At 37.5% G+C, this 27,957-nt stretch overlaps 5 protein-coding genes across 7 annotated transcripts; 1 reads left to right on the top strand and 4 right to left on the bottom strand.

The window, feature by feature from the left end:
- Positions 1-1,882: 1,882 nt before the first annotated feature.
- Positions 1,883-5,090, bottom strand: ACR7 (ACT domain repeat 7). Its single transcript, XM_021954632.2, has 7 exons — positions 4,629-5,090; positions 4,064-4,109; positions 3,817-3,931; positions 3,658-3,725; positions 2,983-3,549; positions 2,772-2,876; positions 1,883-2,677 (listed from the first exon to the last, which is right to left on the bottom strand). The coding sequence occupies exons 1-7, from the start codon at positions 4,688-4,690 to the stop codon at positions 2,315-2,317; spliced, it is 1,326 nt and encodes a 441-aa protein (XP_021810324.1). The 5' UTR covers positions 4,691-5,090; the 3' UTR covers positions 1,883-2,314.
- Positions 5,091-15,733: 10,643 nt separating this feature from the next.
- On the bottom strand, positions 15,734-18,218 carry LOC110753699 (F-box/kelch-repeat protein At3g23880-like). 2 transcript variants are annotated; one of them, XM_088253493.1, is made up of 3 exons: positions 17,965-18,218; positions 16,376-17,645; positions 15,734-15,924 (listed from the first exon to the last, which is right to left on the bottom strand). In XM_088253493.1, exon 2 carries the CDS (start codon positions 17,615-17,617, stop codon positions 16,388-16,390), a length of 1,230 nt encoding a protein of 409 aa, XP_088109619.1. In that variant the 5' UTR covers positions 17,618-17,645; positions 17,965-18,218; the 3' UTR covers positions 15,734-15,924; positions 16,376-16,387. The 2 variants fall into 2 exon arrangements, with proteins under 2 accessions (XP_088109619.1, XP_021810335.1); XM_021954643.2 differs by having other exon boundaries at positions 15,734-16,043; positions 17,965-18,215.
- An 871-nt stretch (positions 18,219-19,089) lies between these two features.
- On the bottom strand, positions 19,090-21,699 carry LOC110753697 (F-box/kelch-repeat protein At3g23880-like). Of its 2 annotated transcripts, none has more exons than XM_088253492.1 (3): positions 21,410-21,699; positions 19,855-21,149; positions 19,090-19,339 (listed from the first exon to the last, which is right to left on the bottom strand). In XM_088253492.1, the coding sequence occupies exon 2, from the start codon at positions 21,145-21,147 to the stop codon at positions 19,867-19,869; it is 1,281 nt and encodes a 426-aa protein (XP_088109618.1). In that variant the 5' UTR covers positions 21,148-21,149; positions 21,410-21,699; the 3' UTR covers positions 19,090-19,339; positions 19,855-19,866. The 2 variants fall into 2 exon arrangements, with proteins under 2 accessions (XP_088109618.1, XP_021810334.1); XM_021954642.2 differs by having other exon boundaries at positions 19,855-21,180; positions 21,410-21,698.
- A 1,170-nt stretch (positions 21,700-22,869) lies between these two features.
- Positions 22,870-25,741, top strand: LOC110753704 (ATP-dependent Clp protease ATP-binding subunit CLPT2, chloroplastic). The gene is made up of 5 exons (XM_021954649.2): positions 22,870-23,163; positions 23,283-23,321; positions 23,416-23,525; positions 24,074-24,253; positions 25,367-25,741. Exons 1-5 carry the CDS (start codon positions 22,925-22,927, stop codon positions 25,522-25,524), a joined length of 726 nt encoding a protein of 241 aa, XP_021810341.2. The 5' UTR covers positions 22,870-22,924; the 3' UTR covers positions 25,525-25,741.
- A 104-nt stretch (positions 25,742-25,845) lies between these two features.
- LOC110753703 (MATE efflux family protein) lies at positions 25,846-27,918 on the bottom strand. Its single transcript, XM_021954648.2, has one exon. The coding sequence runs from the start codon at positions 27,625-27,627 to the stop codon at positions 26,104-26,106; it is 1,524 nt and encodes a 507-aa protein (XP_021810340.1). The 5' UTR covers positions 27,628-27,918; the 3' UTR covers positions 25,846-26,103.
- Between the last annotated feature and the right edge of the window lie 39 nt (positions 27,919-27,957).

A 27,957-nucleotide genomic window follows, 5' to 3' on the forward strand; every position in this document is an offset into this window, starting at 1 on the left:
ACCCTACACCACAAAATTTAAAGTGTTCATTCTTGATGAACTAGAGGCATTTGCCCATTGGCCATGGAATTAAATGCCCAAATGAAAAAACAGAAGAAAAAAACAACTCAATGAGAAGTTGGTTGCCACTATTATGATTTCATCTTCTTATACAAGTTAACGATCGAAAATATTTTCATATGTGAGTTCAGTTAATTGATCGGGATAGTATACACGTTTTTTTACACTAACGTAAAAATTGCTTTCAAAAGAAATTTAACTAGACAATTCTATTTTAAACCCCCTTTCTTTTACAATGCAGGCCTAAAAAATATGATTAAAATAAGGGATTATGTTTAAAGGAGTATTTAGAATAGCAAAATAAGGAGGCATGGAAGAAGACAAAGCTGCAAGTAGAAATTGTTCGACCAATTGTCGGGAGTCGTGGGGTTTGCATTGGACACATAAACACATTAGCAAAGGCTAAAGACAACAAGCCGTTCTTTCTCTAACACCAACGCCCCCTCCAAACTATTTATTTAATCCATTCCAATAATTTATCTCTCTTTTTCTTGCCTTTGACCACTTTCAAATCCAATTTGTCTCAAGCAGTTGATGAATAATTTGAATTAGTTTGTTAATCTACCAATCCCAATTGGATTTGGACCCAAACCTACTTCAAATATATTAAATTTCAATCATTAAATTCTTAGATTTTTGTTTGTCCAAACATGCAGATATAAGACTATCCATCTTGTCGGTTGGCCAATTAGGCGTCGTTTGTGTCGGATATAATTTTCACTGCCCATACATAAAATTTTGGCTATGCAATTTATATGTAGACAAAATTATGTGCATTTTGGTAGCAAAGTTTGTTCACAAGAAAAGGATGAAAATTGCTTACCAATAAAGGGAATTAAAAATTCGTATAAAAGACATGAATACTACTTGCCCGAGATACTACTCTTTCTTGCAAATCACAGTTTGACACATACGCAAAAATAATTCATCGAAAACACACACAAAAATTGTTGCACACATGTCATATTATTATTGACAAAAAGGTAGGAGCTCCTACTTACCTGTTAAGAAAAAAGTATTTTTCTTATTTTATTGTAAGAAAAGGAGATGGAAAACAATATCTCAAATATTTTATTGAGATTTTATTTCTATTCAAATACTCAAAAATTTATTTTTCATCCATTTGCCTTTCCTTTAAGTTTTCATACCAAAACAAAAAAAAAATATTAAAAACCAGGACCGACAGTCACGGATACAGCCGATGGCTTTGCTTTAATTTGTATAAAAATATATTTTGTTTAGAAACTAGAAGACTTTCGGATGCAAAATACCCATATTTTCTCTTATTTAGACTTGGTCACACGTTTGAAGTTGATTTGACGTCATTAGGGTTCATATGATTCTCTGCGTTCACATTTTCTAGAGAAGTTGGTTTTTCTCATATTTGCTGCTTTACCATCTGGATTTCAAAGTTTCTAACAGTCAACAATTAACCAACTCCATATTTTTCAACCATTGATTTTCACACCCTACAAAATCTCTATGCTTTTCTTCTTTGCTTATTCTTCTTGTGATGTATGATTTTCTTCTTTTACAAGAATTCAACAAAACCCTTGTATAATTTTCTTCTTTGACCTGTTCGGGCTTGCGCGTCTCCGTGGGTCTAGGTTTATGTAATTTCTTTTTCTTCATTAAGAAAAGAGTGGTGATTTCCCACTCCAATTTTGTCCACTTACACTCCATTTTATAATTGAAAAAGGAGTGTATATGGGGTCCCTGAGCTTTCATATTATAGTAATTGAGGGATTAGATTCTTCCCCCATTGCACACAAAAGTGAAAAAGAAAAAAAAGAAAACCTTGTGGGTGGGATGAGAAAAGAGATGAATAAAAATAAATATTTAATTAAAAAAATCAAGTCAACCATTAAAGCTAATACTTAACAAGTAGTTCTCCTTCTCCTGTACACATGTGTGGTGCTGTATAAACCCCCAAACTCTAGTATTTTCTTTTACCTAACATTCCCCTTTTCTTCTGCCAGCAACAAACCAATATCACTACCCACCAAATCTAAATTTCCCTCTACCAATTCAAACAAAAGCATTTAAAATGGTGGGCCTCTCTCCTCTATTTGTGCCCTATCAATTCATCCAACCAAACCCACCTACAATAACAACTACTATCACCAAATTCTCACCCCCCCACTCTTTCCTCTTTATGTACAATGCTCAAACCCCAAGCAAAGAATCATATCATATGCCAGCCAGCCAGCAAAGTGAATGATAAAAACTTCCTACAAACCAAATGGAAACTTCCTCAAGAATGAGATCTGATGAGACCCAAATTGTACAGATTCCTTCTCACTAGGCTCCCAAGAGATAACAAGACTGCCCCACCAACACCAACTGCTTGCTCCTCCCTTTCCCCCTTTGCATGATAAATCAATGGCAGTTCCTTCACATTTAAGTCACTCAACCCTATTTTTTGCCTCACTGATTCAATTGTGTTGGGATCTGCAGGGTTTCCAATTGCATCAGTCACATAGAAAACGTTTAGGGCATTGTCCTTTGTTGTGGAAATCTCGGCCCTTGTCACGTTTAGACCGTTCTCTCGGAACGTTCTTGTAACATATGCTAGAAGACCTTGTCTATCCTCAGTGCATAGTTCCAGCCTCACACCCTGAAATGCAATAACCCAATTGAACCATTAGCACTTGCAACATCATGGACCATTCACCAAAATCAAATGATTAACAATTCAATTTAAGTAATACCTCAGAAGCTCTTCTTTGAATGGCGGCTTGTAAGCATTGGATTACGCGCTGTCGTTCCGGTTCAGAACTAATTGGTGTTCCATCAGTGTGCCTAATGTAAAATTCCTGAAACATAATTCAACCACAAAACCCAAGTTATTTTCATGTTTCAATATTATAATAAAACCAGAACATGCCATAAACCAAACTAATAAGGAAAATAGATACATACCATGTGTCCTCTATCCCCTGCTGTTTTAATAGTGGCGTGAAAAACCACATAGTCCATGTCTGTCAACGTGCAAACAACATCAAACAATAGTTTTGCTCTATCCTTGCACTGAATATTTACTACGGAATAACCCCTTTCAGCCCAATTCTGCACCGTGATCACTGGTGAGTCGGTGCTGTGCTGCAAAATGGGCTTCCTATCATAATCACGATCTGCAAACATCATTTGATGCAGCCTTCTTTCTGTGTGCGTAACTGCCATGGAAACAGAGGTCTTCGCGCTCCGAATATCGTTGTCTCCCTTGAGAACATTCCTTAACCGCGCTTCAATTCTGTCAATTTTCTGTGAGTCTTCAATTGGGCAGCCAGAATCACAGTCCTTAACGTAAATTAGGGAGGCGATCCGGCCATTGTGCGTCCACACCTTGGACTCAACCACATTGCATTGCAGGTCAGCTAGCACTGCAAAGACCTCGGAGAGAAGGCCAAGCCGGTCTGTTCCAGTGAGCTCAAGTGCTGTTAAACCGTTGCTGCAGTTGGATGTCCCAAAGTGAATTGTTCCAAGGGACTGTCAATTACAAAGAAATTAAGCAATTTCAGTTTCAATTCTGTAAAGGATCATAAACTTTAACAATAAAGTCTTTTCATTAAATTGGGATTGAATGAATTAACTTACCTGTTCAATGTAATGAATGACGCTCTCATCCGTTAATTTATCCCCGTTTTGATCAGTGACATGGAAAACTGTAGCAGAAACCATAAATTCTTATTAAGAAACAAAATTCAAAAAATAAAAAGCAACAGTAAAAAAAAGAGAATAATTTGATTTTCTTACCATCCATGAACCACCGTCCATCAGAAGAAATGTACGCTTTTTTAATGGAGAGGTTAAGATCCGTGAGGACCTGAACAGCCTCGAGAAGAATCCCATGCCTTCTAGCACTGTCAACCTAGAAAACCCAAAAACAAAACAGCGATTGATACACGATTAGTCAATTTTGTGTTCTGGAAAAAATCAAATCTTCTTTTTGGGTTTTTGGAAGGCATTGAAATTAGAAAATTGGGTTTTCGTAGAAGCAAACCTTGACTAGAGTCGCAGTGGAGCAGACGGCATTATCGATCACGACCCTGCAAAGCAAAAGCAGCGAATGGTCAAGTCAGAGAAACACCACCAAAGCCACACAACACCACCTTTCGTTTTTTATTTTTTTTTAACTTTTTGTTTCCCAAGTTTTTAAATTCCAAAGTGCTTTGAAAAGTCTGATGGAACGGGAAAATTGTTAGAAAAGTCAGAAAATAAAAAATTATGAAATTTAGATGCGAAAATAAATGTAAGGTTGAAATTGGGTAAAGTTGGCACCAATATTATGAAGAAGGGAAATCGAGAAGAGATCTGGATCGGTGAAATTTTCTCGAGAAAGCAAGAGAAAGTTCGAGATCACAGCACATCCAAAAAAGTACTAACCCAGAAAAGCCGGAAATTCCATAATACCAGGTAAAAAATCAAACTGAAAACAAATTAAAAACTTGAAGCCGTTGAAAACCCAACAAATTTTTTTTTATTTTTAAAAGTCGGGAATGGTAGCCACTAACACTTTGAACAAAATCAGATATTGAAACCCAATGTTGAAGAAGCGATGTATCTACCTGGGAGTGTTCATACGGTAGACGAGTTTCTCATATTCGTCGAGACAAGCAGTCCACTCCATGGCTCTAAATTTGTTTCAGAGAAAACAGAGGACTTTGAGGTAAAAATGAAGCCAAGGGATGAAGGCGAAGCTGTTGCTTGGCCTTTAAACAATCTCACAAACTCTGTGTGTGTGTGTTAGCGACGACAGAATCGAAGAAACAGAAGAAGAACCAAAAACTTTGCCGCCGTATCAAACAAAGCTCAATGCCTTATGCCTTCAGACTCTCGCTCTCTCAGACCTTCGGCTAAATCGCCATGAACAAACCTCACACAAGCACCAACCTTCTCTTTCTCTCTCTCTAGAAACTAGAAGGAAATGAGTCACTATTCTCTCTCTCTCTCTCTCTCTCTCTCTCTGTGTTGAGCTCTCTATTTCCAAGCGCAAAGCACGCCTTGTTCTTAACACTCTGCGTCTTGCCTTCTTTGGGGGTCATATATATATTTATTTCCAAATTTACTTTCTATAAATCATATTTTATTCTCTACCCATATAAATTAATATTTTTATTCTTTTATTTTTTTATTATTTTCCTAACCACGCCCTTACGCAAAGAGCGAGGGCGGGTACTAGTTAGTTACCACTCCTCACATGGCATGGGCAAGGCCTGCCCGGCGACCCTGCCCGCGCTAACCGAACTCGCACTCTCACTCTAAAAAGGTCAACTATTAGTGACACGTGGCGAATGATCCCTTCCCCCTTCTGGTTTCGTGCGGCCACCTCGGATGCCACGTGGGAGGAAGCGGGTCCCATGTTGATTGTTGATTAAGTTGGTATTTGCCGACCGGAATCATGACGTGGTGGGCGCACCGGCTCGCACCGGCTTTTCGGCTTTTCCTCTGTCATTGTTTTCGGCCGGTTTTTCTTGTGCCTCAGTCGCTCTTAATGGCAGTTCCGTAATTTTCACCACATAGACCGTTAAACTGGTCGTTTTGATGATGTTTCTAGTTGAGGAATATTCGGATCGACGTAATGTTGCGTCATCAGTTCGAGTTAATCGTACCCTAATTGTTCTTGTTACTCTAATTAACTTAACGACGATCCGAAACGACGTGGCGTATTTTAATTAGCGGGGGTCGCACGATTGGCGCGCATGTCTTTAGACGTAGTCGTGGAGGCACGCCTTCGGGCTTATTATGTCGCGGCCCTCCCCTAACGGGAGGCGATATTAATTTTTCAAAATGCTTAGCGCCCCGACACGTGTCGAGAGCAGGAGCGACATCAACTAAATCGCCTCGCGATGTGCCACGTGGGGCCCGGGGTGGGCCCTCCTGGTCTGACAATCACGTGCCTGCTCCACCACAAAACACGTTCGCTGCTTGGCAGCTGTCTGTGGCTACCGACCTGCCTACGTGGCAACGACCCGGGTAATAAAACGCTGCCGTCCCCTACCTAACGGTGACGAGACGACGCTAGCTGGCTCTTCCACACTACCTACCTACGGCAGGCGCTGCACGTAACGGCATACGCAGGCTCCGTTATTTTTGAAATCGTGGAGGGAGGGAGGGAAGGGAAACGAAGCGTCGGTTATGAAAGTGACAGGTGTGGCGGTTAAACACTCGAAACGCACCGCTTCATTCAAGTGCAGTGGCGGGAAGATGGCCGCGTTTCCCGCCAAGTCGGAAAGAGGTGGGGTGGTGTGGGGGTCCACAAATTATCACGGGGAAGAGAAAATTCCACCGTAATATCCATATCGATATTGAGCAAAGGTGGGTCCCGTTGGCCTTTCGAAGCGAGAAAGGCTGGTTTAGTTGCAGGAAGGGAATGGTGACACGTCGATGACAGTCCAGTACGACGTCGTCGAATCAGTCTCTGTCCCGTCGGAACAAAATATCTTTTTCTTTTTTAATAATTTAAATATCGGATTATGGGAATTCCCGCTTTTTTTCTTGGGTATGCTTTTTGACCGTTAAGTCTATGGAATGGCGCGAAAATCGAAAACCACATTCACGTAATCGTACTGTTGGGGCTGGGTTTTGGGGGTGGGGGGGGGGGGATTCTATACAACGGCGCCGCAGAATTCTCCGTGAGACACTCGCGGCATGTCTTAAGCTCAACGTGATTAACAGTAAATTAACTGAACCAAATTCAATTTAATTATGTTGCAAATCTTATTAGTTTGATTTGCTCTGCTATGGAATATTTGCATTTCCCTTGCACGTCTGTTTTTTTTCCCCTCAATGAGGATCTGTACCTTCGTCAGAAGATCTTGGCCGTCAAATTAGGGGTTACAAGTTTTGTCAGTTTTGGAAGCAGGCTTTGGTCAAAATCTGAAATTAGTAGCCATGTGAGCTCGTGGGGGAGGCTCTGAGTCTTTCTTTGACTTCCGTTTACAATGCAGAGCAGAGGAGCACATTAGGAATGGTCCCTTTTTGTATAAACACATACACATGTGTCACATTTTATTTGAATTTCGTCCTTTTTGGTTTCCCATTTGAGAATTGGATCATCAATTTTGTGATCTTTAATTTTTGTCAATTTGATCCTTTTCTCAAATGGGTGTTTTCTATAGAAAGAAAAAATAAGATCTCTAATGGCATTTAGTGTGTTCTCCGATTTCAAACCTATGACCGCGTGAGCAACTTGTGGTCCACATCTAATTTTTTCATATTTTTATTAGCCAAAAAAGAAAGTATTTCGATAAATTTGGATGGACATGGCTTATCTTTTGCATCACAAACGTGTTGAGATTGAACATAATTTTATCTGACAAGTTTTATTTCTACAAACCTCCTTTTTACCGATGTAATGGATGAGGTCATGAACATATGATGTGTTCTTATATTTAAAAAAACACAATATTATTTTGAATTAAGATCGCATTGGAATTGTGTGTATCTTGTATGTGTGTGTCTATGCTAGGCAATGGCATGCACACACACATATCTTGGAAACTCCAATTGAATCGCAGTCATGGAAAGAAGAAAGTCTCTTCTTTAATGTTGAAAAATGTACAAATATTTAAAAGGTACAAGAAAATCTAAATGTGAATCTCTAATGGTCGCGCGTCTCTCCAATTTAGATTGCAAAATCAGAGACCGTGGGATCACCATGAGACGGCTGACATTCCCACTTAAGAGCAAGCAGAAATGATAAAACAGCTGCAGGACCTACCCAATAAAACGTAAACAGGGGGGGCCAATAGAACTGGCGAAGTCGTTGGGGGTCCCCGGTAGGCTTGCCTTGCAAGACTGGTTTCAAAGCTGCATGCTTTGATTTTCTTATACGATCTAGAAAGTAGAAATTGAAAAAAGTCTTTTGACCTACGACCTACTTCATTTTTAATACCAAAAAGTATTCTTCATTTCGTATTGGAGGTCCTATAAATACTTGACCCAAAAAAAAAGGAAAAAAAAAAAGAGAAGATTACATGCAATGCCTTTGAGACTTTGAGTGCACATTTCGTGTGGCCATATAGATTGTAGTCCATCCTCAAGCTAACTTATAAATTAGTAAATTAATATGTAATATGATTTTGACCAATAGCTACGCATACTTGATGATACATCAAAAATTACTCTAAGAAACTTAATTATCATACGTCAAATTATGATGTGCGGCTATACATGCGTTTTCTTCGTTCGTCAATTAAATTATTACTGTTATTTTTATATAAGTGAAAGTCTAAGGGTTTGTTTGATATAGCGGAAAATGAGAGTGAGAATGGTTGATTCGATATAGAGGAAAATATGTTTGCTGCAATAGTTGGTGCGAAATCAAGTTTGCCAACTGGAGAATTGTGGGTTGGAGAAGAGGACCTGTCAGGACCTTGAACAATATGAAAATCCTTCGAATTAATGTCAATTATAAGATTGTGACTGCTTAATGTTGCCCCCATTTCCTACCCAATAATAAAAATAATATTTGACAATTTCAGAGTTGTGGCCATTGTAGGCCTTTTGGCTTCCCTTGAGAAGACAGCGTACCCAATTGGACAAGTCTCAATTTCTCAATTTAAAAGACCAACATTTAAATCATTAATTATAAATTATATAATTTCTTCAACATATATTAGCAAATTCATAACCGTGGAAATTAAGATAAGGACGTATATGATTGTGACCACTTTTTCTAGATGGAGTGCATGTTGGTGCAAAATTTGCCACTAACCTTGATTAGCTCATGCTTGCATATTGCATGCCCGTCTAAAAAAATATTGTAAACAATTTTAATTCACGATACTTAGATTCGGGCAGAAAATCCTCCAAAAAACAAAGAAAGAAGGATTTATTAGATCTAGGTCCAAAACGAGGAGCTGTCATTGTGTTAGCGTTTTTTGTTTTAGATGTAGGTCCTTTGACATTTATTACTTTTTTGTTGTTGTGTCGATTTTACCCTTTGAGGTAAATAAGGAAAACACATTGAAAATTTAAATTTAATGCATTATTTCCTTGTAATTGAATTCCATAATTTAAATTTTGAATTCTTTTCTTGATAATATTCCTAATATATAGATAAAATACAATTTAATCAATAAAAAGTAAAGACCCACATATTATACCAATCGATCAGACAAGCACCCACATTAAATTATGTACCTAACATACATGTAAATAATGTTATTATTAGCAACGAAAAGTACTTAGTGATAAATTGGGTTATCTAAAAATTAGGAACATAAATTAGAAGACTACCTATAAGTTAGATACAAAAATAGACAAAATAAAATTGTATGTTACCTATAAAAAAAGGTACATAAAGTACTAGTACACATTTTGGAAAATATGAAGAAAAAAAACATATATATACCTATGCAATATGCAATAGGCAATAGGCAATATGACATAAATGACTATTACCCGATTCAAGTCATAAGAGGCAACATTGGAACAAAAAATGATTTTAAAAATAAAATAATAAAAAGATTACATCATAAAATATTTTAAAAGGAATGTAATTCTATGTGGCACAAAAGTCAAAGGACTTGGATCAAAGTCACCAAATTTAAGAATTAAACCCAACTTATCAATAAGAATTTGGATCTATATCAACTTTTCTAAAATAAAAAGAGAGAGGGGGAGAGAGAAAGAGAAGAAAACCCTCTTGAAACCATGTCACAATTTCCTACTATGCAATATGTGCCAAAAGTTGAGCTCTTATCGTGAATGTGAGATAAAATACTCTATCATAGAACTTACATATTAGTTAATTGTTTAATAGCAAAATAAGACCGATTGCGAAGGTATTTCGTTAACCCGTTGATTATTTTTGAATATATAAATCAATTTTCTAGCACCCATATGTCATTGCTTAGGTGATAAAATTCCAGTTTAGTAGTTATCAAAATTTGGATTAGTAACTTTATTAGGTTTCTCAAGCACATACCCCAAGTAATGAGTGATCACATCACATAGGTTTTGACCCGTTAATGCATCTCTAAAATATCTGTTTGCATGCATAATTAGATTAGTAGAAGGTTGACCTTTTAAGCATCTTTTTGATCTTGTCAAGGACTGATTTGATTAAGCATTTTTTTTAGAAGAGCATGCATAATGATGTAGCTTTGTTAATTAATTGGTGAATTCTCCATAGTAATTGAGACTGTTAATCAGAAATTAACACGATGATTGGGTCAATATGTGGGTAAATGATGGTATTCCCCTTCCAACTAGTAATGTTTTTTCAACATAAAGTATCAATGCCGGTGGACAGACAACTAATTACATTATTATAAAACCCTTCTTTTCTAAGCAACAAAATCAAGAGGGAGATCTCGCTTTTCATTTGTGACTAAGACATGTTTTACCTTTGCTTGGTGTGACTAAGTTAATATTATACCCTAGACAAATAAAAAATGACGTTTCAAAGTTAATTTTAAAAAACAGTGTTTGGTGGAACGGGCATGTCACTAATCACCCTATCATGAAAGCAACACATACATACGATGTGTTGGGTAATTGTGAGAAGAGCAATGACGTATAAAACCGTCCTATTTTATAGTTTACCGGGTAAAAGGTTAACTATGAGACAAATTGTAAATTCAAATGTTCTAAATTCGAATATTACCAATGAAAGGACCGAATTTAGTTTGATAGTGTGAAACTACACGATATTTTTTTCATCCCCTCCCCTACCTCTGACTGAGCCAAACAGCATTGTCTCACGAGGGCTGCCTTCCGCTCCAATTCACCTCCCATTGCAAAAAAATTAAGAAAAATTAAAGTAGCTCAATCATTAAACGAAGTGATGGCAAAAACAAATCATCAAACAGAGCAACCCTTGATCTTTTTTCCCCTTGAGCAACCTCTAGAACACAAATTTCTCAAGGTTACCCTACTTGCCGACTGCCAAATCATGTAAAGGTTCCCACACAGACACAATGGTTGGTGCTGCCCCTTGAGAGATTTACATGCCCCCACTTGCAATGTTTTGTCTCTTTGTTTGAAGAAGATCGAAATTCCACATTCTAATTTGACTATTCAGCATATATCACATTCTTTGTGCCAAGTCTGCTAGTCTAATTTCCCTTCTCCTTAATTTACTGCACCAAATCAGACGGAAACCAGACCCTTTGTCTACAGCAAAATGGCTGCTAAATTAATTTTGTGGGTGCCACGTTCTTGAAGACTTTGTTGTGAACTTGTGATATATGCCATTCACAATTGGTGAGTCACCCTTCTTGTGGAAAATTTCACATGGGATTTTGGTGTCCTTGTCAAAAGGGGTCAAATCACCCCGCCTTTTTTTCTTTTTGGGGATAAGCGATAGGGATACATTTACAAGATACTGTTATAATGGGTCAATAAACTCACATAATTAACGAGTCAATAAACTCGCAACTAGCTATCGAACTCGTCACAACCATGTGAGTCGAACCTAAAATCTCTTCCAAGAATACCCTCTCATCACTGGTTGCCTATTCACATGGCACCACATGACATTGCAAATGAGTTGGCCCTGCCTTTTCATGACACAGTGCTTCCATGATTGGTGGCCAATCCTAGGCATACATACCCTTCTGATCTGAAACCCCATGCTCATATAGCTTAAAAAAATAGCTGCTACCCCTTTTCACTTTTCAGTGATATATACGATCAGAAACATAATATTGTCCTTTTGCTTTCTTTCCTTTTCTCATTGGCAAATTGAACAACATGTTTCTGGATTGGATCTAAGAACCCTTTGAAGAGATAGGGACAATGTGAACAGTGAGTTTTGTAAATGCGTTGGGTTGGAAGTTGGAACATTTATTTTTCAAGGTTGATGATGAGGGCACATCATTTATTTATAATGATATAAACATGTGAATGCATATGCTCAAAGTCCCATTCAGTCACCTCTCATTGATCACATTTCACAAGTGATGTGCTTATCAAGCACAGGTTCAGTAAATGAGTCCAGCCACAGATGAGTGAAGGCTATTTAAGATCTATTCATTGATGATACACACTGGCAATCAAATTGTTTTAAAAGTTTTGAATTGCATTGTTTGGGGCCCCTTTTGATCACATTTGCCTTTTTCATTTTCAGTTTTTACAGTTTATCTATGAGTTTATTAAGGGTTTATAAATTTCATAAGCTTTCGCGGGAAACTTTCTTTTATTGTAGAAAATTTCATTTTTCGCCATAATTCTGTCTAATTCTTTCAAGAGCATTTGATTTTTTCACTTCCCCCGAAGGCCCAATTTCTCTATTAACTGAAAACAAACTTTTTTGTGTTTTGGGATAAAATCAAATAACTTCATTCACTGAAAACAAAGCTGAAAAAACAGCCATAATACAATGGAACTTAAAGACCATCTCAGTGGCTCTGTTCAAAATCTTTTCATAAAAAACCCCCAAAAAAGGAAAATTCGGTGAAGAAAAACACCTCATGTATCCAACATTAATATAAAATATACAGCTTAAATTTTGTTTTAAAGAAATATATTTTTTGAGTTTAGGCTTCAAAACTTGTGTTGGAAAGGTGGGTGCTTTAATCAGATAAATAAAACCACAATTTATTTGCTAATAACTTAAAACAATCTTCTTATAACAAATAAAAACTTTAAACAAATTTTAGTTTATTTCCTGCGGACAGATCATTATACAACTCTTGCCTTATACACATTGCACAAGCAGCCATGATAGAGTATTGGAGGACTGACATATGGAAATGTCGATGCAATTTGTTTTTGTTTTTGTTTTTTTTGGGTCGAAAGGATGCTTCGTTAAGCCCAAGGGCAGACCAAAAAACAGCCAAAAAATATATAAACAAGAGTTGAAAAGGAAACACACCAAAGCCAGAATCAGCGGAGTGCAAACAGAAGTTTCCTTCCCAACATGGGACGCTGAGTGCAAACAGAAGTTTCCTTTCCTTCCCAACATAGGAAATAAAGGAAGTTATATTGGGGGACCAGGAAGTCCATCAGATTTTATTTTATTTATTTATTTTTTTGGTTGTGGTCGGAATCAAGTTTGATGGATAGAAAGGCAATGCCAATTACACGATAGTGGAACTCATAAAAATGAGTCCAAATAAATGCAACTATAAAAGCCCAAGCCCACTAGAAAAAAACTCATACATGCATAAAGTCTACAATTGGCATAAAGCCAAAGCCCAAAATTGATATAAAGTCAAAGTACAAAACTGGCATAAAGCTAAAGCCAATAAAATACAGAAACACCACCAAACACCAAAGTAACACTACCACCGCTTCCATGAAGACCGAGACATCGCCACCGGGACTACTAATGAGTGAAAGAATTGCAAACACACCAAAACACACAATACAAATACAAAACCTACAAATATAAAAATATCTCGCAATACATAAACTGACTATCAAAGACTCAATAACTCCTACAAAACGGAACCACCAAAGCACCAATAAGAAACAACATCCAATCCAAGAAAAAAACCTGGGAAAACACTTCCCGAAGCCAAAGAAACCAACATCCTAAGCAAGGAAGGAGGTGGTGACCATAGTCTAAAATATCGATAATATCCACGAAATATCGAGGATATTATCGTTTTTTCAGGTCATGGATATTTCAGAACATATCCATACACATATCGTATAAATATCAATAATATCGGAAAATATCGATGTCGATAATTTCACTCACACTTCAGCAATATTTTATCAAAATATCGCTATAATATTGAAAATATCGATGTAATGGAAAAAGGAAAAAAAAAACCACAAAGCACACACACAAAAGGGATTCAAACCCTTATCATTTCCGTCCTCCAACGCCTTAACCACCATGTTGCTTATGTTTTTGTGATAATATGCTAAAATATGTATATTTATATTATTTTGTTTTGAACAATTACATGCAAAACTATTTTGGGGATTTATCATTTGATGACTCGTTTTCACAATACACTTACTCTACACATAGAGATTATGAAGATTGTGAAAATTTTGAACTTCATAAGAACTCTGTGTGGTACTAAGTCACTTATGTATCTTACCATGTAATGTATAAAGTGTAAAATATTGTAGTAAATCATTATATATAAATGATTATGGTGTGTTTAATTTTCTTTCATTAATTACTACATATTTTCCACACTCACAATGTTTGTCAGCTCGCTATATAATCAACTTAAATCAGTTAAACCTAGGGGTGGACACTCAAACCGGCGAACCGAAAATCAGAGCCGAACAGCACTGAACCAAATCGGAAAAAAATTGAGTTGACCAAAAAGTCAACAACTGGTCAAAAGCCGAATCGGACCGATTTGGACCGATTTTGGATCCTGTTTCATGTCTTCAAAAACCAAATTGGGCCGAACCGAACCGGTCAAATTAAAAAATATATAATTTCAATATTTATTTATATTGAATGCTATATTTTTAATCTAATAACTAATATTTATTCAAGTTCAATTTCAAAATATCTTTCTTTTCTAACTTTAATATTTATTTTTATATAAAATTGAATAATTTGTTAATTTTCAAGTCAAATAAAATAAAATTTCAGTTGAAAATTGTATTAAAAAATAATTTTTATAGTCCAATTCAACCTGAACCGAACTGGAACTGGACCGAAACAGATTCAACCCGAATCGAACAGTTTTTAATTTTTTTATATTAAAACTGAATTGATCCAAACTGAATGAATAGTATTGGATCGGTTCTAATTTGAGGCAAAAATCGATCTAACCCGAACCGTGCCCACCCCTAGTTAAACCCATCATGCAATGCACTTCCTTCCAATTTTTTTTGTGATAAATTAATAGATAATTGACTGAATAAACATCATCCAAAGTTTCAATAAAAATTTCCAAAATTTTCTTTTATCGATATCAATAATATCCCGATATTTCCATCAAAATTTTCGTGTTTTTGGACTATTGATATTTGTGATACCATCGATATTTTAAACCTTAATGGTAACAACCCAAGAATGGAAGGAGGTGGTTCAAACACCCAAGCAAGAGCTCTACATATCTTCCGAAGGGGACACGAAAAATCGTGTTTGGGATTAGTCGTTGCAACCTATGGTGGGCGATAGATCCAAGAGGGAGATAGAGTCTTTGAAGAAGCCATATAAGGAGGGAGGAATTTAAAGGGAGTTGGGAAATTAAAAATACAAAGAAAGGAAGATAACAAAGATGGAATGAAGAGGAAGATGGAGATTGGAAATTGAAAGGGGTATCAAGGGGGAGGGAAGGAGGGGTAGTGACCACCTCCCCCCTTGCTGCGTTGAAAGACTGAGGGTTTGAGAGAGAGGGTGCGGCGCTTCAAACTTGTGCTGTTTATTTGGCTTGTACTGTCCATCAGAAGTTAAGACTCGAACAATAGAAGGTGGTGGACAGGTTGTCCATTGAATTTCACCCACTGTCTGAGATCCAATTCTTGCAACCTCGTGAGCTGCTAGATTTTTCTTGAGAGGGATCCATCGCCAATCCATGATCGTGTTCATGTCGATGCTAGATTGAGGATGCCACTCTTGTCATAAGGCATAAGAGTGGCTCCGTCATGGTGGGAATGTAATAAGATTGTTAAGCCTATCATGTAAGTAATCTTTTAATGAATGTTAACTTATGTGAATAAAATTTATCAAAATGGATTGATTCAAACAAGATTTGCAGTTGCTTAAAAGCGGGTACAATTGCAGAAGCATTTAAACTGGTGCAAAGCCAATAGAAATTAGTAACTAGATACTTCCATAGTTCCATTACAGTTTTTCAAAAGCTGAAGAATAAATAGTCCAACAACTACTACAGAAAGCATATCAGCACTACAGATAACAAGTTCATGCTAAGTAATTACACCACAACATCAGGCACTTCAGGCATACAACACTACTGCCCTACAAATCTGCAACACAATAAACAAGAAAACGAAAATTATGTTAGCTCATGAGAGAACAAGAGAACGACGTTACTGAGCATCAGGTATCAGGCACATCGGGTAAAGGGCGTTATTGCGCATCAGATCTGCAACAAAAGAATACAAGAAAAGTACTAGTTTAATCAATGCTTAAGCACGAAACTTCCTCTTCATGCTTGCATGAATGAAAGCTAAATTGTAAAAGGACCTATTTTACAAATGAGAAAACATTGGACATGGGATTAATGAATGAATTGCACAATCCTATTACAGCAGCAAATGAAACCATTTAAATGAATACGCAAACTACACAACAGTAGCTGCAACAGCAATTTAGTCACCAATTTGGCTTTTAATGAAAATAAAAATCTGGCAAACAAAGAATTACAATGTTCTTGAAAAGCATCGTTCTGTTCTCACAGAACTATAATCACATTACCTGTTCTTTCTCTTAGTAAGACTCTGCATTGCTCTTGTTGAGTAAGAGGAGGCTCTCTTTATAAAAACCAACATTGCAATATTGATATCCAGAAATCCCAAGATTTTTAAACTGTTTGCTCACAAGGTCTAGTGATACTAGTTCCTGCCTTGATTTGTCAGTGAGAAGCACCAGTACTTCACCACTCTTCCTAAAATATAAGGCCCTGGGTAAAAGTCTTTCTGGACCTTGTGGACCAAGGGTAATCAGTTTGGTCCATGTCTCCTTTACGCCATACTCTTTCATCACCCATATCTCAAGAAAAGAATCTTCACACCTGTTATCCATCGTGAACAGAGCAATAGATTTTCTGTTATCTGAAACAGACAATCGCAAACCCAAGTCGTATTTCCATTGGATAATCTTCGGCATAGGTATCTTACGGAAAACCTCCTTGCCCAGGTCAAACGTCAATATAAAATAGTAAAGACCACCATTTGTTTTGCAGAATACAGGCCAATGAAGAACCCCATTAACAAAAGCACTGGATGCGCGTCCATCTGTTAGACATGTAGGAGAAACACAACCAAGACTGCTCCATGTGCCGGTGGCCAGGGAATAAACCTCAGCAAGAGTTGGTGTCCCACGTTGATCCAATAAAGTGACAACTCTCACAACCTTATAGTCATTGGTCATAGCATCAAAACCAAATCCAATTGAGGCATCGTACCCACGATGTGTAACAAATCTAACATCAGGCTTGGGAAGGGTCAGTAACTTTCTAATGGCTGGGTTCCATATAAAGAAGTTGTAACCATAACGGTAGATATCATCCGCAAGGCAGAATAGCCCGTCACAAATGCCGACCACACGAAGATGTGAGTTCCACAGTTCTTGCTTTCGAGGAATTGTAAATTCTATCTTGGCGTACTCGTCGAAAGCCTGGTTATCATAATGCACAGAGTGAACCTCGTCGTCTACCTTGTCCATGACCGTTTTGCCGAGGAAGGTGGTCTCCTCCAAACCAGAAACTCTATGGAGTAGGAGGTGAACGTCATCGACTGTTAGGCTGAGGTGGGTGCGGATAAAGCTTGGGTTTATGATCATGGACTTCCATGCTTTGCACACTGAGGTGCATTTGACCATAGATTTAACGGGCAACCTAATTAGGATCTCTTGTATGATTTCCTGAGGAAAAGTGCCTGCCATCTCTCCAAATTTCAATTCGTGCATCCCTTGTGTGATCTCTTGTATGTTATCCATGTCTTGCACGCTCAAACAGTTATACCAACTGAAAACATAAAAAAAAAACCTATATTTGAGAATTTAAAATAAAAATAAAAATAAAGGGGCTGTTCTGAAAGCAGAGTCACATTCATATACATAAAAGATAAAACTAAAAACTTAAAAGATCCAGTAATAAGGAGCAACAAAAACCCTAAACTGTCATATTTTTCAGATCAAACCCAATATCCACTCTACAAATTAAAAATCCAAACCCATCAGAAAAAAAAAAACCTAACACTAAATCCAAACCCACCATTCTTATAAGAAACAGAAAAGCTCTAAAAAATCCCAGAAAAACGAAGAGAAAAAGTTCAGGAAGTTACAGTTTCTGATCCTGATGAGCAGAGCAGAGCCGAAGTTGAGGAAGCGTCTGGTTCTTGTGCTGTGCTGTGCTTGAGAAGAACAGTGAAAAGAGAAAAGAACTTTCTAGCTTCTTCTAGGACATTCTTTTCCGTACATGGTAGTCCGCTCAAACCCTAATGGATCATTGTGGAGACCTCTCTTTCTCTATTTATATGCTGAGATTGCCTGCCTACGTCTAAAAAGCTCCGTACCAAATTAAAAGCTTGATTAAAGTTTATCTATGGTTCGTCTTTGGGTTTATTAAGGGTTTATGAATTGCATAAGCTTTCGCGGGAACTATTTTTTATTGTAGAAATTTTCATTTTTAGCCATAATTCTGTCCAATTTCTATTTTGACCCCGCCTTTTTTCTTTTCTCTTTTCTTGGACCGCTTAGTTTTTGTAATGCGACTTCATCTCCACAAAGCCCATTCGGTTTTTTACCCCCAGAAGGCCCATTCGTTAGTTCATTACAATTTCTCTCTAATTCCAACAAACATTTTTGTTTTTTGGGATCATTAACTGAAAACAAAGCTAAAAAAACAGCCATAATACAATGGAACTTGAAGACCACCTTAGTGGCTGGGTTCAAAATCTCATCATAAATAACCCCAAAAGAGGAAAATTCGGTGAAGAAAAACACCTCATGTATCCGACATTAACATAAAATACAGCTTAAATTATGTTTTAAAGAAATGTACTTTTTGAAAGGTGGCTACAAAACTTTTGTTGGAAAGGTGGCTGCTTTAATCAGATAAATAAAACAACAATTTATTTGCTAATAACTTAAAACAAATTTTAATTTATTTCCTGAGGACAGATTATACAACTCTTGCAATGTGTTGGAGGACTGACATATGGAAATGTCGATGCTCTTTGTTGTTATTGTTTTTTGGTCTCAATCCCATTCCCGCTCCTCTCACTTACCTCAACAAACAGGATTGTGCAATCAACATACCCAACTCCAAAAGTCACAGGTTCCATGGAAACTATTGATCAACAACCAAGGGTTAATATACCTACACATTTCGAATGTGAAGCAAAATATATCAAATGCAAATACTGCTGATTGTTGAGCCAAGGAAATTTACTTCTAAAAAAACAACAAAATTGCAAAATCATTTGATAGATGATGATTCCATAGAAAGAGGTACATAGTTTAGAACTGCATAACCAATTCAGATATTTAACAGGTGCATAATTCCATAGGTCGATCCAATTTTTTCAAAAACTACATTTATAAAAAGTAAAAACTACTCGGGAAAATGTATCAGAACTTGAGATAAGAAGTTCCATGTGAACAAAATGCACCATCATTTCAGGCACTTAAGGAAAACGAAGTTGCGGCACTACAAATCTGTCACAAACAAAAACGAATAAAGACCACGGTTAGGAATGCGAATATAACTTCCAATTCATGCTTTACATAAATGAAGACTAATTGGAAAATTAACTACTGTGTGCGTGAAAACCATTGGAAAAGGAATTCAATGCACAATCTGTTGAACAATTCAATTTGCAGCAGTAAGTAAGACCATGTAATATGAATGCATAAAGTTCACTATGGAAACGGCAACAGTTCCACAGTCCACTTCTTAAAGTCAAACCAAGTTGATATTGTACAAGTCACAAAAGTTACAAAACTACAAGCACTTGCAAAAAGACCAGTCTAACCATATTTATCAGTATTTGTTTTGAACTTCTTGTTTTCTGGATTGAGTTTAGACGAAAGATCAGTTAATGAACATAAAAAGAACCCACATCAATTTAATCATCCATAAGGCTCTTAGTGAATATAAATATCTGGCAAGCAAGGAATTAAAATTGTTATTCACAAGCAATGCTCTGCTCTCAGCATTATAATCACATTACCTGTTCTTTCTCTTAGTACGAAACTGCACCTGTCTGGTCAGATAAGACAAGGCTCTCTTTGTAGGAATCGACGTTGCAATATTGATATCCTTCTCCAGAAATCCCAAGATTTTTAATGGTTTTGCTCACATGGTCTAGCGATACTAACTCGTGATTTGATTTTGTGCGGTGCCCATAAAAAGTATATTGATTACTAAGTATTGAACCCATAGAAAATGCTTCCCTAGCTCCAGAAAGTATCAATAACACTTCACCGTTCTTCCTAAAACATGACGCCCTGGGTAGAAGTCTTTCTGGCCCTTGTGGACCAAGAGTAACCAATTTGGTCCATGACTCCTCCATGCCATACTCTTTCATCACCCATATTTCAAGAAAAGAGTCTTCACATCTGTTATCCATCGAGAACAGAGCAATGGATTTTCCATCTCCTGAAATAGACAACCATAATCCCAGGTGGTAATTATATTTTATTAAACTCTTTGGCACCTGTATCTCGTGAAATAACTTACTGCCCACCTCAAATGTCAAGATAAAATAGTTTGAGCCATAATCTGTCCAACGGCGTGCAGGCCAGTGAAGAGCCCCATTAACAAAAGCTTGGGATGCCCGAATTAATTGACATGAAGGAGTAACAGAACCAACACTGGTCCATGAGCCAGTAGCTAGTGAATAAACCTCAGCAAGAGTTGGCCCCACACCTTCATGCTGTAAAGTTACAACTCGCACAATCTTATAGTCATTGGTATTAGCATCAAAACCGAACCCAATAGAAGCATCGTACCCACCATGTGTCCTAAAGGTAATACCAGGCCTGGGAAGGGTGACTAACTTTCTAATGGCTGGATTCCATATAAAGAAGTTGTAACAATAACAGGGCATATCATCCGCAAGGCAGATTAGCCCGTCACAAGTGCCAACCACACGAAGATGTTCATTGAGCACTTCTTGCTTTGGAGCAATTGGAAATTCTATCTTGGCGTACTCATCAAAAGCCTGGTTATCATAATGCAGAGAATAAACCTCTTCTGTTACTTCGCTTACGTTGGCTCTGTGGCTGCTAGTGGAGCTCTCCCTACCAGAAACCCTGTGGACTAGGAAGAGGTGACTGTCATTCATGTTATTAATTTGGCTGATGTGGGCGCGGATAAAGCTTTTGTTCATGATCATGGACCTCCATGCCTTGCACACTGAGGTGCACTTGATCAAAGATTTAACGGGTAGCCTAAGTAGGATCTCATGTATGATTTCTTGAGGAAAAGAGAGTGCCATCGCTTTAAAATTCAATTCCTGCATCCCTTTTGTGATATCTTCTTGAGTAACATTCATCTACATAAAGGATAAAACTAAAACTAAAAAGTCCAATAATAAGAAGCAACAAGAACCCTAAATGAAATGTCACATTTTTCATATCAAACCCAATCTCAACTCTGTAAATGAAAAATCCAAACCCATCAGAAAAAAACTAACACTAAATCCAAACCCACCATTTTTCTAAGAAACAGAAAAGCTCTAAAGCAAATCCCAGAAAAAGAAGACAAAAACTTGAGCAACTTACAATTTCTGGTCCTGCTGAGCGGAGCCGAAGAAATGGAGCTGACGAAGCGACGTCGTTCGTTGTGCTGCGTTAGAAAAGAAGAGTGAAGAAGAAAAGACTCGTAGAGCCCTTTCTAGCTTGGAGAACATTCATCTCCGTACATGATAGTGAGGTAAGAGAAATGCGTCGGCTGAAACCCTAGGGACCTCTCTTCTCTTCTCTATTTATATGCTCTGTTACTGCTCGCCTTAGCTTGATTAAAGCTCATCTCTGGGTTTATGAATTGCAAAAGCTTATCCAGGAACAATTTTATTGTAGAAATTTCTTTTTATCTCCAAAATTCTGTCTAATTTCTATTTTGACCCTTTCTTCTTCTGGTAGCTTGCTTTTTTATTGGAATTACCCTAATTAAAGTTGGACCGCATGTAACTTTATCTTCACTGGCCCATTCGGTTTTTCTTTTCCCTGCAGGCCCATTTGTTAATTTATTGCTAATGCCAACAAATTAAGAGCACTAGTGTTGCCTTTCCCAAAAACAAAAAAAAAAGTCTTGAATTTGGGTCAGATTTGCATTTTTATGGAATTTTTTATGTTTTTCAATCAGTATTTTGTTTTTCTGAACTATTGATTTTTATCTGAACACCTTTAGCAGATGATGAATTATTCAGTTAAGAAATGTGTGCTTATGCAACAACAAATAAACACGAATATTTTAGGAGGGATAAGTTATAAGGTGCTGATATTCTATCATTTTGTGGGGATTATATGGGATAAGTTTTCTCTCTGAGTAGCCCTTCTTCTACCTTCAATTTGATAAAAAAAAATTCATATTTTTTTTAACATGCTTTAATTATAGGGAATTAACTTATCTTAATCTAATCCTAGGAACACAACCAGAGTTTCATAGCATTGGACAGAGATGGCTACTTCCATGACCCAAATTCATATATAATAAAAAAACTATAAACCAAAAACGAAAGTATTTGCGAAATGCTCTCTACACTCCCTATTAAAAACAACTTCCATTTTACTTTTAGCTTGTATTTTGTTTATAATTTATAATGTATTATGTCATTAGATTATATGTTTAGAATTTAGAATTATAATTATTTAACTTGGCACCTCCTATTATTCACAAGTTCATCATTCTTAATCATGTGAAATAGAACATGTAAAAAAAATGTATATAGCATGTGGTTTGCAAGCCACACTCGCTTCGTGTTCTAACAAGGTGTGCATATTTAAGTTCTCAACATGCAATTTTTTATTATAAAAAAACTGCTTGTTTGTTGAAATTGGTGTAGAAAGGGATGATGTTTGGGTGACACCTCTCAAGAAATAGGTCCAGTCCAACAATTTCAATGGCCATAAAGAATTTGGGTGGAAGGAAGCCCAACCCAAGTTCAAAAACAAAGGTACGTAGAAAACGACGCCGTCTCATTCATTCTCGCTTCCAAGTTACAAATTCCAATCCCATATCCTTCCACATACATATCCAATTCCAGAACACTCAGGCTACACTTTTGTTTTCCAAAAATGGCTGTTCACTCTCTTTCCAAGCTTCCAACTTCTACCACAGCTCTCATTCCCAATCACAGAACTAAACCCGGCCTAGATTCGCCACCTCTGACGCGGAATTTGAGACCCGGCGGTTTGCAGAAGGCATGGCTGGGAGCCAACAGTCTCTCGCTTCAGTCCTCAAGCCTCAGAGTCAGAACCCAAGAGCCAAAGCTACGACCTTTCTCTGCCACAGTCTGCCTCAGCCTCCCTACTGCGTGAGTCACATTTTCTCACTTTTCCAATTCCCTTTTTCTTGAATTTTCAATTTTGTTTATTTTTCACGTTTTGGATGACCAAGCTGTTGTTTCAGATGCTTCTGATTTGGTCATTACAGAAATGTGGAAGGAGTTTCATCCACCGAGAAAGTGCCCAAGTGAGTGTCTTTTTAATATCTTTTGTGGGCTTAGTGTTTTTTTATTTCTGGGTTTGTTGGGATTGAGGTTTTGGTATTGGGTGAGTGGATGCAGATGGTCTTGGAGGGCTATAAAGTCATTTGCCATGGGTGAATTGGAAGCCAGGAAGCTCAAGTATGCAACTACTGGGACTGAAGCAATTCTCATGGGTATCCTCATAGAGGGTAAGCAAATTTCTGACCCTTTTAAGCTTTAATTGTTGTTAATTTTAGTTAATGATTCAATTGCTTGAATGTTTTTTCTCTGATCATAATGCAAGTAGTTGGGTTGATTGGTGCTGCTATAATTAAGTATTGATTCCATTTTCGATAATGTTGTATCCGATTCTAAGATGGAGTCAAACAATCAGAGTTAAAGGACTAGATTATGTAAGACTAGAACTGCAAATTTCGAAATTTAGTTGGTTGCGACGTGCATGAGTATAATGTAGTCTTCAAGTGAGCTGCATAAGTTGAGGCTTAGTTAGCAAATTGTGCTGGTTAGAAGGGCCCTTGTGTAGTTGTGTGCACGCTTCTATCTTATGCATAATATTTTAGTCATGAAATTAGGGAAGTTACGATCCAAAAACAACAACTAAAGGCTAAATGGGGATGCAAATATAAGATACGAAGCATCCTCTTACTATATAAAAAAAATCTTACGAATATCTGACCACATACTTACTCTGTACTGATTATGCGGTATACTTGGCCATATTTGAATTGGGCTGCAGGAACCAGTCTGGCTGCAAAATTTTTACGGGCAAATGGAATTACACTTTTCAAGGTTCGTGAAGAAACGATCAAGTTACTTGGTAAAGCTGACATGTGGTTCTTCAGTCCTGAGCATCCCACATTGACTGAGGAAGCTCAAAGAGTGCTTGATTGGGCTGTTGACAAAAAGCTAAAATCTGGTGCGTTTCTGGGATGTTTGATTCATATATAAATTTTTCTATTTTGAAAATTCTTTTGATTGGCCTTTCAAATTTTTTTGTGAGTTTGAATTGTTTCTTACATGTCTCTTGAGCTTAAGTCTACTGCTGTCTTTGGAATTGCATGGATGCTCGTTCTAGTAACATCTTAACGTGCAGACAAATATATGATTACAAATATACTGATAGGTAACGTAAGATGGCTGAGATGATGTCAACATGGATATAGGCTAGTAACTTCTATTTGAATAGCATAACATATGATTTTGTAATTTTTTGTTTCTGACTTTGTTTAAATGTTTACTGTATTCTGTAATTTCATTTTTATAATCTTCCATCTGAGAATTTGTATGCTTGAGAGTGTAATCTTTTAAAAATATAGAGCTCTGGGTTAAGTGTTATAGTAAAAGGATTTTCGTAATTGCTTTGTATAAGAATTAGTCAGGTGAAATTTGTCACTAGTCGCAGGAAGTGGGCAGGGGAATGAATACTCAATGCATGGACTGGCTTCATTGATTTGCATTATTTTTGGGTTGAAAAGAAACAGTAGTAGACGTATCTCGCATTATATGGGTAAAAGATTTTGGATACTATGGCAGCTTCCATCTTCTAGAATGGGTCATTGTAGATAATGGGAGCTGAGCTTCCCTAGAATGTAAGAACAATTTGTGTTTTCTTGAAATGACAGTTATTTTTGTTGTTGTTGTTAGTTAGTTAGTTAGTTATTAGATCCAATTTTCATTTCTATGACAATGACAAGCTTTATCTTCCAATGCCATGTAAAGTCCTATGCTCGATGGAGCTTGAAAAAGTAATTGTAATTCTGCTTTGTGAGATGGGAATATCAGATGTAATGGTTTCAATAATTGATTAAAAAAAAATAAAAATCTCATTTATCTGATTCTTGACAGCAACCTAGATAATAGAACTATCTGAAATCGAACCTGTGTTGCTCTTGCTACTTGTGCAATGTGCCCTCACTTGTGGAATTGCGGGATTGAGCTCCAAGTGCACATGAACATCTTTTCTTTGGCAAATCAGAATTTTCAAGTCTTTTTGCTCTGCTCTAAAGTCCTTGCCATTTCTCAATTGCAGGTGATAGTGGGGAAATTACAACATCTCATCTGCTTCTTGGCATTTGGTACGAAGTGGAATCGCCGGGTCACAAGATACTGGCTACCCTAGGCTTCAATGAAGAGAAAGTGAAAGAGCTGGAGTCTCTAAGTTCTAAACCTGGATTCATTGATGGATGATGTCTTCCTTGTTTGTTCATTGGGACCCGTGATATAAATTTCATGATCAAATATGGAACAATGATGTTATTCAGAGATGTTTAATGGGATTGCAAGTTCCTGAATGGTAGTTTGCATTTGATTCCTCTGAGCTTATGTAAGTTCATCAACATACAAGTAATTTTTGTTGTATTTAAATTTTGGAAACTGGAAAAAAAATCTGCAATAATTTCTTCTATATGGAATGCTGTGTGACTACTTATATAGGCGAATCTTTTTGCCGTGAATTGCATTGTCTATGTATGCATTTTTTAGGCCTCATTAACCTCTTGCTCTCCAGAAATTTCTTGACTGCATATAAAGTTGGGCCCTTTTTACACTAGGGAGTTGTATTTACATGGACTCAAGAAGAAATAACCTGGGCACTACACAAATTACTCAAAATTTCACTTTCAAAACACGTTTCTACAATTGGCCATTGGAGCCATGGTTATGTAGTGGATGATCCAGAACCCTGTAAAATTTTACCTGTTCTGGTTTACCAGGATATGACTCAGAGTAAGAGACGTTTGTGTTACAACAAATACTCTCAGGTTATTCTTAGACTTCAACATCAGCTCTCTCCATGCTTTTGTGATTTCCATCTTTGTCAAGTTCTGGTGCTTGACATGCAACTGAGGCAAGTGCTTGTGCCTTGCAAGCTTCTTCATCCCAATTGATCCTTGCAACAAACATGAGCAACAGAATCAAGCAAGCAACCATCCCAATCAAGAACCCTATCAACAATCCACTGAGCCCAAGTGCAACCTTGAATGCTAAAACAACTCCCAAGGGCAAGGCCAGGAGGTAAAACCCTCCAAGATTTGCATACATGGCTAGCCATGGCCTTGCGGTTCCCCGGACAATTCCTCCACAAACTGCTAATGGGAAATTTACCACCTCCACTAAAGACATCAGCAGCATCATCTTCTTCACACCTCCTACAATTCCCTTATTATGGCTGAACAAAGACCCCCAACTTCCCCTGGCTGCTAACATCACCAAGCCACCTATGCAACCTGAGACCACACTCACTGCTACAGACACAAATGCAGACTGATAAGCAGGGCCTGCTCTGTTTGCTCCAAGCTCATTTGAGACACGGGTTGAGGCACATGTTGCTAGAGAAAGCATGACTGAGTAGAGCAAGTAGTCGAAGTTTAATACAATGGCTAAAACTCCCACTGCCTGCTTGGCATTGGCAAGCCTGCCTGTTAGCAATACCAAAATCTCATAGCACCACCATTCAAGGCAGGTAGTGAGGCAGCAAGGTCCACAAAGCTTGAGCAGCCTAATCCAATCCCCAACACCTTGATCAAGCCACCCCCCTTCCTTCCACCTCCCTTCCTTGGCATTAAGTTCAATCCTGCACACATACAAAGCAAGTAGAAGCACAACCATGAGATCAGTGATCCACACAGACATTGCAATTCCCTCAAGACCCTTGGATTTTGCAAGCAAGATGTTGATCGGTATGTGAAGCGCAAGCGCCAAAGCCGAGCAGAACATTGAAGGTAGTGTGATGCTTTGGGAGTTCAAGTAGGCTTTGAGGGGACAGAGCAATGAGGTAATTACCAAGTCTGGTAGGAGATACAAAAGGTAGCTCTTAGCAACTGTTGAAATGTCTTCTTGTTGGCCAAAATGGATGAGGATTTTGTCAACATTGAGCCACAAGAAAGAAATAGGAAGTGTTGCAAGGAGTAAAAAGAAAGTTGTCATGAGAAGGGTCTTGTGAAGGAGCTTAATATTTTTAGCTCCAGAAGCTTGACCACATATAGGTTCCATGGCACCACAGAGCCCATTTAAGACAGAGAAGCCAGTGACATTAGCAAAAGTGAAACCAAGCGTGCCGCCGGCCAATTGAAGCTCTCCGAGCCTGCCAAGAAAAGCTGTTGTGATTGCTATCTTGGCAAACCATGTCAAATTCATTGCCACCAAAGGAAGAGCTATTCCTCTTTGTATTTTCAGCTCTAAAAGCATGACCTTGAAAAAGTTGGCTGGCCATTTTTGAGTGAGAGGTAGGGATGAAGGTGGCAGAGAGGCTCTCTCTCTTGGGTCCTCTTCCAAATTTGATGTTGCAGACATTGTGTAGTTGAGCAAAATGGCTTGCAGGCTTGGTGGGTTTGTTTCAAATATAAATTTCCAAGTGAAAGATGAGAATATGGTTTTTCTAATTTCTTGTGTTTTCTTTTCTCAGATAAGGTTGATTATTTTTACGAATGCTTCGGTTTCGTGAGGAAGTTTGTTTCTCAAAAGGAGCAAATTGGTAGCCTCTTTTTGTAACCGCCAACTATGAGAGAGAGAGAGAGAGAGAGGGGGAGAGAGAGAGAGAGAGAGAGTTGGCGGTGGATTTGTAGTGCGTGATGATAATGGAAGGGCCAAATTAAGCATCCATGCCAATTGATCACCATAGAA

This window comes from Prunus avium, chromosome 5 (genome assembly GCF_965620075.1).
Source record: "Prunus avium chromosome 5, drPruAviu1.hap1.1, whole genome shotgun sequence".
In the NCBI taxonomy this organism is placed as follows: Eukaryota; Viridiplantae; Streptophyta; class Magnoliopsida; order Rosales; family Rosaceae; genus Prunus; species Prunus avium.